This window comes from Nomia melanderi, chromosome 1 (assembly GCF_051020985.1).
Source record: "Nomia melanderi isolate GNS246 chromosome 1, iyNomMela1, whole genome shotgun sequence".
In the NCBI taxonomy this organism is placed as follows: domain Eukaryota; kingdom Metazoa; phylum Arthropoda; class Insecta; order Hymenoptera; family Halictidae; genus Nomia; species Nomia melanderi.
In genome coordinates, this window is record NC_134999.1 from 12444564 (window position 1) to 12462250 (window position 17687).

General features: G+C 40.7%; 2 protein-coding genes across 7 annotated transcripts in view; one reads left to right on the plus strand and one right to left on the minus strand.

The window, feature by feature from the left end:
* Positions 1-15748, plus strand: part of LOC116427669 (uncharacterized) — a 59491-nt gene extending 43743 nt beyond the window's left edge. For all 6 annotated transcript variants that reach the window (XM_031978283.2, XM_076364625.1, XM_076364632.1 and 3 more), the window contains 2 exons: positions 11517-11653; positions 12349-15748. In XM_031978283.2, coding sequence (XP_031834143.2) covers positions 11517-11653; positions 12349-14805 — 2594 coding nt within the window. In that variant the 3' untranslated portion in view covers positions 14806-15748. The remainder of the gene's footprint in view (positions 1-11516; positions 11654-12348) is intronic.
* The window catches only part of Ror (tyrosine-protein kinase transmembrane receptor Ror), a 316422-nt gene that overhangs the window by 230334 nt on the left and 68401 nt on the right, over positions 1-17687 (minus strand). The window lies entirely within an intron of this gene.

Here is a 17687-nt window from a genome sequence, read left to right on the forward strand (position 1 = left end):
TAGGTAGAAATGCGAATAAGTTTGTAAGAGTGATCTGATTTTGAGAATTTCATTAGTTGTTTGGTTGGCTGTGAGGGATCAACGGGTGGTTTGTTTCAATTCGGCATTTTATCCAATGGAGATTGTTGATTCTTATATGAAATTCTTTTGTAATACTTTGATATTGGAATTTACTGGAATTTATTGGAATGGAGAGCAACTGTGATGAATAAGGAGGTAGTTGTCGATTTAACGAATGAGTTTGTGTTGCCATAGTTTGTTGGCGATTTTAGTAATGAAAGACTAGAATGGTTCGATTGGGAGTTTAAATTTGAATTTATTGGTAGTATTTTCGGTGCAAGGTGAGGGAAGATGAGATTGTGGGATAAATAAATTGTAGGATTTAATGTTTGGATAATTGATGTGTTCTTAGTGTAGAATTCGTGAGAACATGCATGATTTATGGGAGTATAAATTGGAATTTATTGGCGAAAAGTTTGTAGTGGGTGTGTGAGAATATGATCGTCGAATATTTCTGAGGAATAAATAAATAGCGGTGCTTATTGTTTAGATAATAGGTATTCTCAGTGTAGGATTCGTAAGAATGGAAATGATTCATGGAAGTATATATACGAATTTATCAGGAATTTATTATGGATCAAACGAAACGTGGCAGTGCAAGTATTAATAAAATATTTAATAAATTTTAACTTTCAGTCTTCCACGATGCAAGAAGAAATCAATAAGCATAATTCTCACCAACTCCAATTATTGAAAACAAAATCATAAAGATTGTAATTATCTCAATAATAAAACCAGCAATAAAAAACTCATAAAAGTTAGCATTCGCGTAAACGACAATCTATAAACTAATAATTACTCATGACTCCAAAAGGCAAGAAATTGCTTCAGCGAAAAATCATAAAAATTGTAATTATCTCAATAATAAAGCCGACAGTAAAAACCAAATTTCTCAATTTAAACTTTCGCAAAACAAATAACGAAAGCTACAACGATTTCAATTGTAAAACTCACGAATAAAGAAACAAACATCTCTTCAACTCGAATTTCCACAAACAAACTCATAAAACTCTGCATTCGCGTGAACCACAATCCATAAACTAATAATTACTTAAGACTCCGAAAGGCAAGAAGTTGCTTCAGCGAAGACTGCAAGCAACGAAGGGCAACAATAAAATTTCAATGAATCTATTAATACCGCCATCGACAGCCGCCGTCTACGGCGCGGCGTGATTCCCCGTTATCGCGCGCAGTCACGCGAAACAGATGCCACGGATTCAGTATGCCCCGGAATTCCCGAAACTCCCCATTATTCCCGGGGGCGCGTTCGAGCCTCCGAACTTCCCGGCGAATTTCAAATCGACCGGTCTCCATTATTTTCGGTCCACATCGCGCGCCGCGCGAAATTATTTCGTCGCGCGGCCGCTTTTCCCGTTGAACTTGCAAATAAACTTTCTCGCCTAAATGCGCCAGAAATTCACGGCGAAGGGTCGCGACCCATGGAAACCGCCTTTCATTCGTCGCTGTTTCGGCCCGGGCGCGCCGAGTGAATTATTTTGGCCGCCATTCGAATTCCCAATGACTTATCGACGAACCTGCGTACACTCGCGAACTTTCGAAGTATTGCTTAACCCTATTTACGGTTTCTTTCGCAACTTACTTCTTCGAAGTTTTATTACTGCACAGATTTCATTGAGACAAATGTACGTTTAACCCTTTCTGCTCCAGAGGCGTCTCTCAGTTGCTGTTTCATTTGATACGACGGATTATAAAATTTGGTATTTAACCCGTTGCAAATGAGGATAGTTTGAAGTATTAACCTTTTCCATGAGAAGCTAAATTATTGATTAAACTCTTAAATATCAGAAAAGAGAAGTATGAAACTAGGAAATTAGAGAATCATCTTTGTTTACGTAAATATTGAAATTAATTGTTTGCGAACTTTGATAGTAAAGTTGATCGCTTTTTCTGAATTTTGATTAGGAAATAAAAGAAATTAGTGAAGGTGATTAATATTATGCAACTGTTATAGATTTGTTCCGTGGGTTACGCTAATCGCATATTACGTAATGGGTAATTTGCATATGAACTGAATTTCCATTTCTAATTATGATTCGATTGAATTGAATACAGAATATTAATTATTGATTAAATAACAATTATTGGGGATTATTGCTAAATTTTAATTAATTGGCAATTAATTAATGGATTTTTAGGATAATCTTGATTATTGTATATAGAGGACATTTTTAATGAAAATTCCTTCTGAGTCTGAAAAGGTTACATAAATCATGTGCGAACGACAACATATCGTTAATAACGTGACAACAATATAAATTGGACAATATAATTTGTCTAAAATGGGAACGTAAAGCAACACAGCTTTCGCGAAGGGGCTAATTGAAAATTCATTAATTATGACTACAGTGGCAGATGTTTGCGCGTTCGCGACGCATGCAAACGGACAAAGCATAATACAACGGAAACTTCAATAACGTTTAATGAAATTCATTGTATTATTTGCGAAACAAAATCTTTAATACATTTAACACTTTAACACAAACTGCTGTCCAATTTTCACTCGCGAAATATGATCGACAAATAATTAAAACCGTGTCCACGTTTTCACGGTTTGATTCGATGTTTGTCCCGTATGTTTTGTATAACACAAGTATCCATAATGGTATTAAAATCGATTTAATGAATAAATAAATGATCTGCGATTTAAATGCGTTTGGATTATTTAAACCAGAATCGCGAATTCCTTCAGTTAATATACATATATAATCAAATGAAATTAAATACATTAAGAAATTATATACGTAACATTTGAAGTAATTATTGGTCATAATAATTCAGTAATCTTCGATCATAATTTTAAAGTAATTACTTATTATCATATGGTAGGTAATATTATTAATTATCAATTAGCAATATTAATAATTATTAATTATCATTAGAGTAGATCCAGGCGAACAGAATCACGGGACGAAACGGATAAAAATAAGAATATCGCCCGTATATGTTATGTCGTTACAGAAATCAGCATGCTGACTTTTATTTACTGCTCACTTTTAAGTTTTTTGCTTATAAAACGAAGATTTTTAAGTGTTTCAATAATTTATTTTTACCCATATCGAAGCTGAATGTCTATTAATAAGATATTTATGAAAAATATTTTCATTTTAAGTTTTAACTATTAGTTTTTCACTATTAAATCTGAACTGATCCGATTCCTGTTCAATTTTCTACGCCATCTTTAATCAACAAAATGACAAGAATGTATTTCAAATTGAAACAGGAATCTCCATGAAAGCTTTCAGAAAAATATTAATATAAACATGTAGAGTTAATTAACGTGAACGTTATACGCAAACGAGTAAACGTGAAATATTCATTTTATAAATGAGCAGTGTCTGAGTATCAGTTCGTCAAGCGGAACACCATAAAGACTCCGGATACTGAGAAGAAAAAGGTAGACTCTTCGTTTCGTGACACTCATGGGATCTACGAAAGTCAAACATGTCTCAAGATTCAATGAAAGCTTCGCGACGAGACACTTTACAAACGTTTTCCGTGAACGCAAAGTCTCCGGCGGCGGAACGCCAGCTTCTCCGGTTAAAAATAACGGCGATGGTAATTATTCAAAGGCATGCGAGTGGATATTTTGACATGGTCATGCACGGGAACGACGTCATCAAGGGTTCTATGGAACTTCGTGCTTCGGAATACGTGCCGCATGCACACGGTGTTGTTTAAGACGAGACAGAGTGGCCCGCTCAAGCAACGAAAAGTGTACCAGGAAGTCGGGAATTGCAGAAGTCAGTGAAAAGCATATTTTCTGAAATATCTGAAATAGTAATTATTAAATCAAATGCTCTATACGCTTGTAAAAACATTAAGTATACAAAATTATATAAAATAAAATTGATTTGTAGGATTTGCAAAAATGGTATTAAGACAATTAAGAAAAAAATATATTTCACAAAATGTGAAACATTTTCATGGAAATTACAAAATCATGAAGTCGAGTTTCCTTTTTCTGATTTTTATTCGTATCGACTAAAGTTTCAAATTTCCAATTTCCAACTTCAAACAGTTCAAGTTACTCAATTCTTTTCCTTAACTTCTACATAATGAAGCTAACGATTCTTAAGTTTGAGAAATTAATCAACAATACTATAAAGCAAGTATTTCATCGGAAACGTCATTACCAGATTTACAAGCATTAAACGATAGGATCAGGGCCGAACATGCGAATTCTCTTTGCACGATGTTCTATCCAAGGTACACAGAAAAATTCGACAAATCCCCCATAACTCGAATACCGCCGCAAGCAGAAAATCCCGCGGCTACAGCTCGGCACACATAAAGATTGAAACAAAGACCTTCGAATGGATGTCCTTCTTACCGGTTCACCCGGTACATTCGCGTCGGCGATAATTTAGTGTCAGAGCTGTAGTGGCCGTAAAACTCGCGCAGGCAGGAATACTTCGAAGCCTGTCTGCTGCTCGGAACCATAAACAACGATCTCTTATTTCGACGACTCTCAGGCTACGCCTATGTCTCACGGCGCCAGCTCCGTTTCTCACAGGTGTAGCTAGCCTAATGCCTGATCTAGACATAGATCTTTTGCCATCCGATGTTGCCAATGCTTGCCTACGCGGCTGAATGAAGAACGGCCGGGAACAAATGTTAAACGTTCCATTACGTCTGTTATTTCAAGCGAGAATAATTCATTTTGAAATAGGATCGAGGAATAGAGTCAGCGAAACTTGTTAAACTTTTGCTGCAATGTATGCACCTGCGATCAGTTTGGCAGTTGATTTTAACTTGCTTGCTCTTTGAGAATTAGATCATTGAAGTTATGTTAATTGTGTGAAAATTATTGTTATTTTAACGTTAAATTGAAATGTTGATTATTTTCGAGTTATATTGAAATAGTAATTATTTTTATCGTAGATTATGCTTGATCTGATAGATTGAAAATTCAATTATTGGAGTTTGAGAAGATTGAGAATACTAGGAGGCAGGAAACCGAGTGGTTTCCAGAGCAACATCGAATACCCTATGATTTACACGGTATGGGAGTAACCGGTGACTACACGGGACATTAGTTATTCTGTCAATGGAACAGCTGCCTCGAGACGATAGTCTTGTCCCTGTCGTTCCACAAAAAGTACTCTATTTTTAACTGGGAAAATTGATTTGTTCGAGTATTTTGATTCGGGGGAAGTGATTTGTGAAGCTATTTGTGCGAGGGAAAACAATTTATTCAAAGAATTTTGACGAGCGCAGATAATTTCCTGGAATATTTTTAACCGAGGAAAATAAATTGTCCGAGGAAATGGGTTGTCAAACTATTTAGAACATTGTTCAATTATCATGTTACCGTTTCAACTTCAAAGCGTAAATTGAATCTAGTAATTATACGATGCAAATATCTACACTTTCATATGTATTAATTTACAAAAATCAGACAGGTTTAAACTGGCAATTAATTTACCCTGTCACGTACTTCATTAAATTCATAACGAAGTTGATACTTCACTAAACATTATTAACATCTTTATTTCATTTAATGCCACGTATTCGAATATCCAATTAAAAATAAGGATTCTTGCAGCCTATTTATCGTACACCCTTAATTATCAAGCCGAAACGTGACATTCTCCAATTACTAAAATCCGAACAAATAACTTAACGTTGATCGAGTAAAAATAAACACAGGTATAAATAAATTACCGAGGCAGTGCTGGGATTACACCGAAAAAAGGGGCAAGCACAACGTCATCCGACCGTCATTAAATTTAATCGTCTCCATTCATCATTCATCGATTCAAAATCCAACCGTTACCTAACCCAACATTACCTCGGAAAACGGATAAGACCCGTGCAAATAAATCAACGGTCGGCAATTAAAAATAAAAATTACTCTATAAATAAATGGACTAAGCTATACTCGAACTGCTCCGTAAAAAGATCGAGACGCAGCGTCGTCGGCCGGTCGCCATTAAATTTAATCCTCCCTATTTATCATTCATCGATCCGCGTGAAACGTTGATGTTCCGGATGCTCGCCGGACCGGAGTTAATCTTCACGACGTGTTGATTAAACGGCCGTTATAAATACGAAAGGCGATCGGCGTGCGATGGTAATCTGTTCCTCGGGTTAGGGTACGTTTACAGCGGAACTGCGATACTCGATCAGAACGCCGATGAGAACGGGGCGTAGAAATAATGCTTTCGTTTTATAATGGAAGCATTTACGTTGACGCAACGCATAAAGCTACGTTTAGTGTAATTGATTGTTGGTACAAATGATAAGAGTGCACTTTCACTTCATTCTCGGAATCATTAATCCTGTCATTCGTCTTTGTGGAATACAATCATTCGATGACATGTATTTCTGCAGTACTACTTTATACTATTCAAATTGTTAGTTGCTAATTTTTAAAAATTAAATTTTCAAATATTTCAAAATATAAAGTTTCATTTTTAGAAGACTTTCAATCGTAGTCCTATACAATTTTTTGGCCTTGTTATTTAGTTATAGTGCACACATAATCATTTTAAAACGCAAGTTTAATTACCAGAAAACTGTCTTAAAAATAAATTTACTAATTACTTGAAGTTATTATTAGTATTAGTAATGTATATATATTCATTGTAATAGTTATTAGATAAAAACAACTGAGAATGGCAAGTTGGCCATGAATAAGTTAAGAAGTTAAATGTTTAAAGATCTTTAAAGATCTGGATCGAAATAGATACTATCTCGTTGCTTCATAACTCGAACTATACGACTATCACAGTTTTGCTATAAATACATTAACACTAAATCTACCGAGCAGTTAACTTGACATTTTGAAATTCCTCTATACAAACTCAAAGAATGCATCTATTGAGACTTTCATTCATTTAAAATTCAGCTTGAGTATTGCTAAATCAGTTTCTTTAATAATTTCTCAGAGAAATATCTATTCTCTTTTTAATAATCGCAAAAACGAGAAATCAAGAATGGGTCATTTTGACCCATCTGGTAGTTTTAGTGTTAAAGAAAGATACTTCATAGTCGCTCCGATTGACGCGCGACTCTCTTAGTTCCGTTGTAAACGTACCCTTATACCGCTGGTCGCGTCGGGAGTCCGCGTATAGAGTCACCACGGCCCGGTGGCTCCGATCGCGATCATTTATACTGGATATTGTCGGTGATCTAATTTCGGGGCCGGTGCCAGACACCGGCAACGTGTCACGTCCGATTATGAGCCGGTGCCGAGCCACGCGCGGTTTACGATCGAGCGTGTAATTAACCATCGACAGCCGGTCGATGTTTCCGCGGAGGCGATGAGAGTTGTTGCTGTTTTGCAGCCCGGCAGATTGATGGGTCAGATGAAATTCGGGTGAAGGGCTCGATCGATTTATCGCTCGCATTAAATGTTGATCGCCACAGTTATGATCTGTATGCATATTTTTAAATTTTCGGTGCTGCAAAAATGAAATTTGAAAAAGTAATTTGTCGGTTTCGATGAGAGTTCGGTGAAGTAATAGAAGTGAATTTTGATTGTGCAACTTGTTTTCAGTGTAATATAGTAGAGGTGAAATTGCATTTAATTATTTGTTTCTTTTGTAAGTTGATAATTATAATTTTGCGCAAACAGTAGTTGTCTATTTAAATTTGAATTATCCATTTCTGATTTCAACGATGGAAAAGTTTGTCTGTATTTGATGAATTTCAATTCCTAAAATGATAAATTCTCATTAGCATTTGCCATATGAATACTTTTAATCGCCGTATAATAACTCCCAATCTTATTCACCCTCGTAAACTTAATTAACATAAAAAATCCCTAATCCACAAGCTCAAACTTACCGCAAAAAGGAACTAAAGGAGAATAGAATAAAAAAGAATCTTCCCTACAGAACACCTGAGAATGCCAGCTAGAATGGCCAAATCCTGATATCGCTGTTTAAAGTATCGAAATCTCCTAAAGATTCTTAATCCACAAGTAATCACTTTATAATATCAACCATTAATCTCATCCTTCCCACAAACTCAAGTTACTCGCACCAAAAAGAAACGAGAAGAGAAGAAAATGAAAAAGAAACTTCCCTACAGAACACCTGCGAATGCCAGCCAGAAAGGGCTAAATCCCTTCGCGGCATCGGAGCTCGTTAATATCGGGCCCCGGTAAATATTTTTACCCTGGTCCGGGGCAAACACGGGCGCGAACTTCTGCGCCCGGGGTTCAATCAGCCGGGCTTACGCGATTTCTTGTTTCCCGTTCAAAGGGAACGCGCAGCCCACAGGCGTTTCCTCCGCCGCGTTCGTTCGTTCGTTTGCGTCTCCCGGACGCAATTTCCATTTTTCAAAGAGAGGGAGGCTCGGCGACGCCAGCAGGAGCCGATGGGAACTTGACGAAACCAAATATGCGCCGACCCCGCCACCGCCGCGCTTTGATCAGCTCCTTGCTCGGAGAAAAGGGCGGCGCGGCCCGCGATCCGCGCGCTTTCCTACGCTTTTTCCATCGCGCGTACCAATCTCCGAGTTAATGTACGTCGTCTCTGTTTATGTACCTCTTCCGGGGTCCGACGCAACTCGCGGAAACATTTCCTTGCTTGGGGAATAATTAATATCGAGGTCTCGTAAGAACTGGTTGGTCGCTTCGCGACGGTCCAAAGAGGAATCCTCGTGAACCGAGATTGTAAGTGCGGTTGGATGGGTTGCAGGACCTAAAGACTTATGAATCATTGACCGTCGAATTTATTAAAGGTAACTATTTCGAATGAGGCAAAGGTTGCTTATGAAAATGGAAGACTGAGAACGCGAGAGGGTTTGCTTGGGGCTTGTTTGCTTTTTCATAATGGATACCGAATGTTTGCGAGTGAAATTGGATGCGGGTTTTTAGGGAGTTATCGGCTGCAAAGCTTTGCCGAGAATTGGAAAAATATGAGGATTAATGAGTTTCGATGTAAATATAAATATTTATAATTTAGAAATATCTGATCGGAGGACTGTACCAACTTTAGCCTTCGGTAGATAAGAATTATTTCAATTAAAAGCTATTTCTATAAAAACCTGAATAATGAAAATCTTAAATACTAAAAAAGGAATAAACCACACTTCAATCTCTCATTATTCAAACAATCGAGTTACACACTTTAATTTGTCCATTATATACATCAAAATTCAAAGTCGCCGTTATGGCAGAATCTACCGCGAAGGATTAATTTCCACTATTCCAAACACCCTACACACGACGAAGATAAAACGCACCAAGAAACCGCAGACCGGTTCAGACAATTTGTCGTCACTGATAAAGCAATTAAATATCATCGCCGAGCCGAAATATCAGCTAATTCCGTGAATTCCTCCGGGCTGACTGGCGTGAAAAGAGAAAAACGGTCAGGTCCCTCCGGTCGGCCGGGTGCGGATGCTTTTAATAGGATCCAAATAGCCGTCGGTGTCCACGCGGAAAATCCGAATTTATGAACCGCCCGGGAAGATTTAAATTATTTAAATTTCCGAGCGGCGGCCGCCCCCGCTTTAATCCTGATTTACCACGTGGCTTTTCTTGTTACACACACGCGCTGGCCGTCGACCAGATTAACCGACCTGTTATCACGCGGACGCTTATAAAGCGTGTTCGCGGGGGCCGATAAGCAGCCGCGAGTGCCGCCCGAACTGTTCCGAGACTCGCCACTGGATAACTGACCTTTCCGGTGCGGTAAGATCGCGCTGAAACCGCGGAATGTCACCCCCACGCTTCACCCTTTGCATTCCGCAATGAAAAATCATTTATACTTTCTCGTCGATAATCCGTAATTGTATTGACGGTGTGATTTGAAAAGTACTTCGAAAGATAGGTAGTTGGTAGGCGGCAGTGTAAAGAATTATTTTTTACTAGTAACATTGGAAGCAGGGTAATTTGAATAAATCTGATGTCAAAATCAAAAGAGTTGGAAATTGAGAAGTCGATGTAACGTTAAATAACGGAAGGAAGTAATATTAGAAATTAATTCTCTGCATTATAGTTCTATGATGCTATTTACTATAGACAATGTTTCATTCTTTATAGAGAATTCCAAACTGTACAATTCAATGTTCATTCACATCAGGATCAATCGTGTCTACATTAATATTGTTAAATCGAGTCCTAACTTTTCCAAACCAGAAAGCTCATAATTTTAATTCTTCAATATTGAAGACACCAGCACCCCTAGCAATTGACAAAACTCAATACTAATTGACTCAAAAGAAATAAAATATTGGAAAAATGGAAAATTGCAACGCAAAAATAGAAAAGTGCAGCGAAAAACATCCACGCATCCGAAAACTTTCCGAAAGAAGGAAACAAACGTTGAACAGAGAAAGAGAAATGTATCGGATGAAAGGAACGTATCACTCTAACCGAATCAAGGATCTGAACGAGACCGAGCCCCTCGCCGCAGAAAAGACACCCCATTACTCGCGTGTTTGCTTTAAACTCCGCGTCTCCTCGACACTTCCTTTCCCCCGGCCCGTGACTCCCGTTGAAAGGACACGGCATTAATCACCCGAAAGAAGCAGGAGAGAGCACCGAAAGGAAGCAAACTGTAAGTCCGGTTAATCGGTCTCCTAATCTCCCCGGTCTCCGGTGTCCGTGGCGATCGATCAAGAAAACCGTGTCAGGGGAGGAAAGAGTTGGCAGAGTGGCAGAGGGGGGAGGAGAGTGGACGTAGTCATCGCGATTTTTCATTTGTTTCGCGCCAGACCCAGCCTTTCGCCGGGCCGGAATAGCGTGCCGGCGCTTTATTCGTATCTCTGCACGGTTAAGTAATTGGAAGGTCCGGGGCGGTACGGTGATTTATCACCGGTTCCTTGACGGAACGAAAGACGAAGGGTTAGAGGGCAGAGATTGTTGCCAAGGCTGACCAATGATCGATCGTTTCGATAGGTGTGTCGGGCAGACCGTCTGTTGTCGGCCTTGGATCGTGATTAAGTGATTTCCGCGAGAAAAGCACCGTGAACGGGCACTATGGGGGTGGGAGAGATGAAAACGGCTGGGAGGGAGTCGAGAAGATAAAGACAGACGCGTGAAATTAATGTTTGGAAGTCGCGATTTTAATTGTGTATTGAAGTAAATCGTGAGTTTCGATATTCACGTGTGTATGCGAGATGGTGGTGGAAGGGTAGGAAGCTGTAGAGACAGATGACATGCATTAGATAGATGAAAAAGGGTTCGATAAATATGGATAAAAAAGTGATATCTAGAAATTAAAAATAACTTGTGTTTGATGATTTAATGTAATGGATTATTTATAAGAAATTTGTAAGTTTATTGTATATATTGATTATAATACAAGGGTAATGTGAATTCGTCATTGTTTATTAATTAATAGCTGCAGGGAGCAAATGTAATATTTTCATTTCCAATTTTCCGATTACATTTAATACTTGCATACTTAAGTACGTTTGAAATAAGGATCTTGACTCGTCTCCTAGGTAACTGGAGTCAAAGTTTCGATTGATTTCAGGTCAGAATGACATCAAGAAGCTGCGCAAGGAGAACGAGCAGCTACGTAGGGAGATATGGAGCCTCCGAGACGAGTACGACAAACTCGAGGACATTCTGAAGAGGCAGAAGAGTCGCGGGGAGAGCGAAGAATACGAGGTAGTTGGCGAACTTTGTGGGAAATTGGGTGTAATGAGGGATCAGTGATCGATAATTTGATATTGCAGACTGCGAAGCTAGTTGTTGTTGAAACTCGTTTCCTCTCGAGTAAATCATTTAGTCGTCTAATAGATGGAATCTCTTCCTCTTCTACTGATACGTAAACTTTGTATCAGACGTCTTTTGTTTTTACGATAGACGAAACGGAAAAGTTAAATACCTAAATAAATATCGTAAATTTTAGCTAAAGTTCGCAGAGATTGTTAGTTAAACTTTAACAACCTCAAGCTGTTCCTGTATTTCACTTTTATCTTTACTTGAAAAAACAATTTACGAAAGAATTAGCAAGGACACTTTATTATGTAATACATTATCCAGTTCTAAGAGAACCTCACAAAATATACAGCACCTTTTTTGCCCAAAAATAATTAGCAACCTCTAACTTTGAATCCTATTTTTAACCTCTAAATATATTTTTTTGAGATTCATATCGCACCTAAATTATATCAAAATTTTTTATACTTACTTAACACCCCTCGCAAGTGATTCAAGCGCAAAATCCTTCCGAATTCTAAGCAGACACTCCACGCCCGATACCGTACACCGTAAATATTCCGGCTCGGTAGAAAATGGGGGCGGAGAGTGTCACGATCTCGCCGGGGCGAAGTTTCAAAGGAAATCATCCTCAATTCCAGATCCGCTCTGACGAGGACGATGGCCTGCAGTCCGACTATTCCCTCGAGGAGGACGAGGAGTTCGACGAGGACAAGACCACTCAGGAGCCCGACCGGGATCTCAATAAAGCTGAACAGCTAGAGAACGCGGAGAACCAGAAAATCTCCACGGAAAAGATGACCAGCAGCCTGCACAGGTTGCACGTGGACTTCGACGACCTGTCGGTGGTCGAGGAGGAGGAGGAGCTGAAGAAGGAGAGGGACAAAGCGCCGTCGGAGGATGGTCAGCTGCCGAGGGAGGAGAAAAGTCCGTTTCCAATCCTTAAGCCGAGGCATCTGCACGAGAACATCCCGTTTTACCCAGCCGCGTACGAGCCACCTGACCTGACTAATTCCAGTTACTACACCGACTATCCCTTCAAGTTCCCAAGCACCGCGAATCTGATGATGACACCCGGTATGCCAGAAATGGTGTCTTCTTGCCCTAGGCTGCAGCCTGATCCTTTACTCCCTAGCCTGCCAGGAGCTAACTTGGACCAAGGTAATGATCAAGTGCTCCATGCGCCACCTGTAGGTTGGCAGAGCAACCTGACGATTTCTCAGAAGCAGATGACACCGTATGGGCCAGCTGATATAACTGGTCCATCAATGGAAACTTTCCTACGGGTCCATCAAGATCACCCGAACCAAAGTTTCCCAGTGAACTCGGCAGGGTTTCCTAACTTTCCAGGGGTTGTTCAGAGAAGAAACGTTAACCTGAAGCAACCGAATTTTATGTACAGTACAGGACCATTTGAGGACCAAGTTAATCTAGATAAGCTAAATGAAAATGGCTGGGCCTATGATGTTAATTCAGCAACTTCGAAACCTTTACTAAATCAAAGTCCAGGTGATTCGAAGACAAAGGACTCTGAAGAAAAACCTAAGCACTTTTTTGCTCCTTTGCCATCGAAAGTGAAGAGACAGAATGAAGAATCTTCACCAACGATCAGCAACTTTGGAACAGGGAGCAGCTCCTGCAGCGCTAAGACTGAATCCACAGTGGTATCTAAGAACCAACTGATGCTCCAGAAAGGTTCAGCTGATATCTACGTAAATGGAGCCGTGCCCTGCGAGGATAATCCTTTAAGAAGTAAAGGAGAACAAAGAACGTTCCTCAGTACGGACAATCTGTTGATCAACGACGAAAGGGGCACGTGTAATCAATTAACTAAGTCCATGTCGTGTCAAGATCTGCCTAGCGAGTCTCAACCAGCTTCAATGAACACCGAGAGCAGGCCTCAGATAATGACTCAAAGTGACAACACCTTAGACAACATATCAGATTCTAGACCATACAGGTCCCACTTAAGTGTCACTCTAAAGAGGCCACGTTGGAAACAAACGGTCAGCCCAGAAACACCAGAAATACCCAAACTACCAGCCATTGACTATCGACTGTTGACCAACCCTTTCTTACGGACTTTCAACCCGAACGTCAGTTACAGGGACCAGAATAACGTCACCAGGCCCCTGTCTGTCCAAGTGAATGATGATAATCCCTGTTACTACCGGGCACAACCTAACGTGCCCGCTTTCCATCGAGCCGGCCAACTAGCCGACAGATACAGACCTGTCCAACCAGATCAGAACCGTCTGTTGATCCCGTCTAATCAATTGCTCAACGGGAAACTAGTCTCGCCAGCCACGAAGCACGAGATCCAGGTGACCTCATTCGAGAAGCCGAGCCCGCACACCCTAGTTGGTCCATCGACCTCCTACGAGCTGACCGCCATGCGCCGACTGAATGCCAACCCCTATCTCCACAGCCAGAACCTCTATCAAAATATCCCATACGTTTCAAGGGGAGGCCTTTACCCTCAAAGGGGAATGATGTACTATGACAACTTAGCGCTGAAGGTTCCTGTTCAAACCCAGACCTCCATTGACGGAGAATCGCATCACGAGGATGACCAGACATGTTCCCACGAAGAGAGCGCACCTAGCACGCCCAGCGGGCAACGACGCAAGAAGACGATCAGGAAGGAGAAAGGACTACTCAAAGAACTGAATCATCTATCGCCGGGCGCGCAGAGGAGATTGAAGAACCAAAGTAGCGTCACATCATCCGAGATCCAGGAGTCACCTGGAAAGGTGACTAGGAAGAGGCCCCGGAGACTAAGCATTACGACGACCACTACGTCCGAGGGACAGGAGGATAAACACGAAAGCAGATCCTCCTCGTCCGGCCAGGACTCGCCCAAGAAGGATCAAATGAGAAGGGTGTCGCTGTACTTCAATGCAAAGAAGAGACCGTCCCTGGCGTCTGTGAGGACTGCCAGAAGTGAGAGCGTCGATACCTCAAAAGATAAAGAGGGGATGTCCGAAAGGGAGAGGACCAACTCCATCAGCAGCAGGGATACTTCTAAATCGAGAAAGGCTAGCACTAGCAGTGGCAGTGTGCCTTGGTGCGCTTGTTGGGGTAACGGGTGTACGTAGGGTCTTTGAACTATGAATTGATTAGGTGTCCTCGGGAACAATGAGGTGCATTATCTACGGTGAAGTTATTTTGTGATTGAACAGTGTAAAGATTATTGTTCCTAATTGATCTTCTGATAAAGACTTACGAATTGGTAGCTTCAATGGAAGATTACAAACTTTTACGATGAATGGACAGTTTGATCAGTGTGTAGCTATTAGAAGCTTGGTACTTTAAGTGCTACGTGACAGATTGAAGTACTATAATGATATTTAGAGAATCGGACAATTAGTTGAAGTGTCTCTGTGCGAATGAGGAACAATTTTTAGGGTATAGTGGTTGCAAGAAACTAACTGGGGAAGCTATTAGGAGTATATCAATGAAATATTGATCCCATGGCGACGTGCTCCGCGAGGAGGAGTATCGACCTTCGGTTTAACTATAAGGGAACCGCTGTAGCCAATAGCAGAGATCGTAAAAGTAGCACCGACAGAAGCAGGACACCATAAACCCGTTACCGTTCGGGTGACGGTCGCGACGAAGGTGGTTCACGGCCGTGGACACGCATGTCCTCGATATTTAAGGCGGACGTGGATCGAATTAAATGTCGGGATTAATGTTTAACGAGGGCCGTTTTTGACCTCCGGCCGCGCCGGAGTCCATTGAAACTTCGCCGACCTAAATTTCTCTGTATTGCCGGCCGAGCGAGATAAAAGTTAACGACGTTTTGCTGACCGGTGGCCGGAACGGTGCTCGATAGGGGATACATGCTGCGAAGAGACGATCGTTCATGCATTTAATTAGCGTTATTATTGTATGGTGTACATATTGCCGTTGGGTATACATATACGTTGATACAGTGTATAGTATAATTGGTTGTTCCTATTTATGCGCCAAGGTTCACCGGTTGCACCCAAATTTGTGTATAAAAGCATGAGAATATAACGAGTAGACACTTCTGTATACTTCTTTTTTATTTCTATGTGAATACTGCAGCTAGGTTGCAATTCTTTTTTAACAATCAAGGCCGCGAATAGAAAATTTAATATTAATAATTTTGTTACGACAGCAATTAATGTAAACTAATTATTTTCTTCCAAAGCAATTCTGAGATTAACATAATTTGTTATCTTCAAATATAGTGAATCAAAAAGAAAATTCATTATTATATAATCTCAGCTATCTTAATATTTTATTCCAAAATTATCAATGAAGATATAGCTAATAATCACCATTGCCAAGACTACTTATTAACGAACTTAGAAATCAAAGTTCATGCTTATTGAACAGATAATTAATCTCGTCTAAACAGACGATCAAGACAATTTTATGAATATAATTTAAATCGCAATAAATGGTTCTACCGATTATCATCTCGATAATTAACAATAATTATGCAGCCAAGAGTAAATGATGCAAAAAAGTCTCGTAGAGTAAAAAGAGGGAGAGAAGTGACCTTGAACGGCCAATCGAGAGTAATCCGACCAGGGGAAGCCCCGTCAAATGATCGCAAGACCCGAATGAACGATTCGCCACAAATGGTCTGCAATTTCAGCGAAGCTTTTCACCAACCACCATGAGCCGAGGAGCCAGGTAAGATATTACTGCGGATGGACCGCCGTATTTCGGGCCGAGTCATTCGTTCCTCTCTATAATTCATCGAATTATTGATTATTCCGCGGAACTTATTCTAAGAGCTCCATTTATTAATGGCTCTCCGGCGAGGGTGGAGGCTAAAGGCAAAGTTCGCGAGCATCTTCCGCGTAAACTTCTGAAGCGTTCTGTGTTTCCGTTATTCCGCCGCTTCCCGCCGCCGCCACCCTGCGCAACCGCCCAGCCCGAAGGGGTTGCAGTTAGAGGAAAATTTAAAGAAGTCCGAGGAAAGGAATCGCCCGGGTAAATTGAATGCACTTATAATTAAACGCGCCGTTTTCTTATACTCCACGGGAAGGAAGTTCGGGAACTGCGAGAAAAGAACCCGGAAAAGAATTAAATCAGAGCGGAATCAGACCGAGCCTCCCTTAAGTTGAACTAGTAATAGTTAGAGACTGCAGCTGCTTTGATTGTCAGCGACAATGAACGATTTAAAATGTGTTCTGCGCTTGATCGAACGATTTAAAAGCGAGAACTTTGAAATGGTAGTCAGATTTGTCTAAATCACTAACTTAACATTTTTTTTTAAATTCAAAAAGTGGTTCTACTTGAAAAGATACATTCGCGGCGCGATGAACTGATGACAAAATCAATGTTCGTTATTTTAGAAATTATGTCCTATGAAAAGACTATTAACTTTCGCTCAAAACGACCTAACCAAAACCATTTAACAGAACATCCATAACTTCTAACAACCCCAATATTCTCCATTCAAAAATGTTCACATTCAAACAATTACCACTCACATTCCACCTTTCACCCTCAAAATTCCCACTAATTACACCCAACGCACCAAGCCACCAAACATGCCAACAAAAGTCCCCAGTGCCGAGCAAACAATCCTCCAATCACTTCAAGCAGCGATTCACGAAGAACTGATCCGTGATTAGGGGGTGACGAACGTCGCACCGTCTTCCGGAGGGAGGTGAGTTCAAAGACAGAGTAGTTGCGCACAGTTCTGGCTGGCCGGTGTATAGGTTTTCAACGGAAAAAGGCGCGGGTACGTTGCAAGGGTGTCAACGCCTGGAAAGATGAAGAGACCGGGCTGTTTCGGGGGTGGTGGTTGAAACAGGCGGAGCGGGCGCGGCGCAGACTGGCGCAATTAAAATGCAAATTATCTCTTTTCGCGCGGCCATATTTCCAGAAGAGCCCGCTCGCTACCCTACGCCGTCACCGATTAACTTGGAACTAATTTACGGGGACGACTCCGGCCGCCCCGGAGTCAGGGAAGACGTTTTGTCTCGGCGCG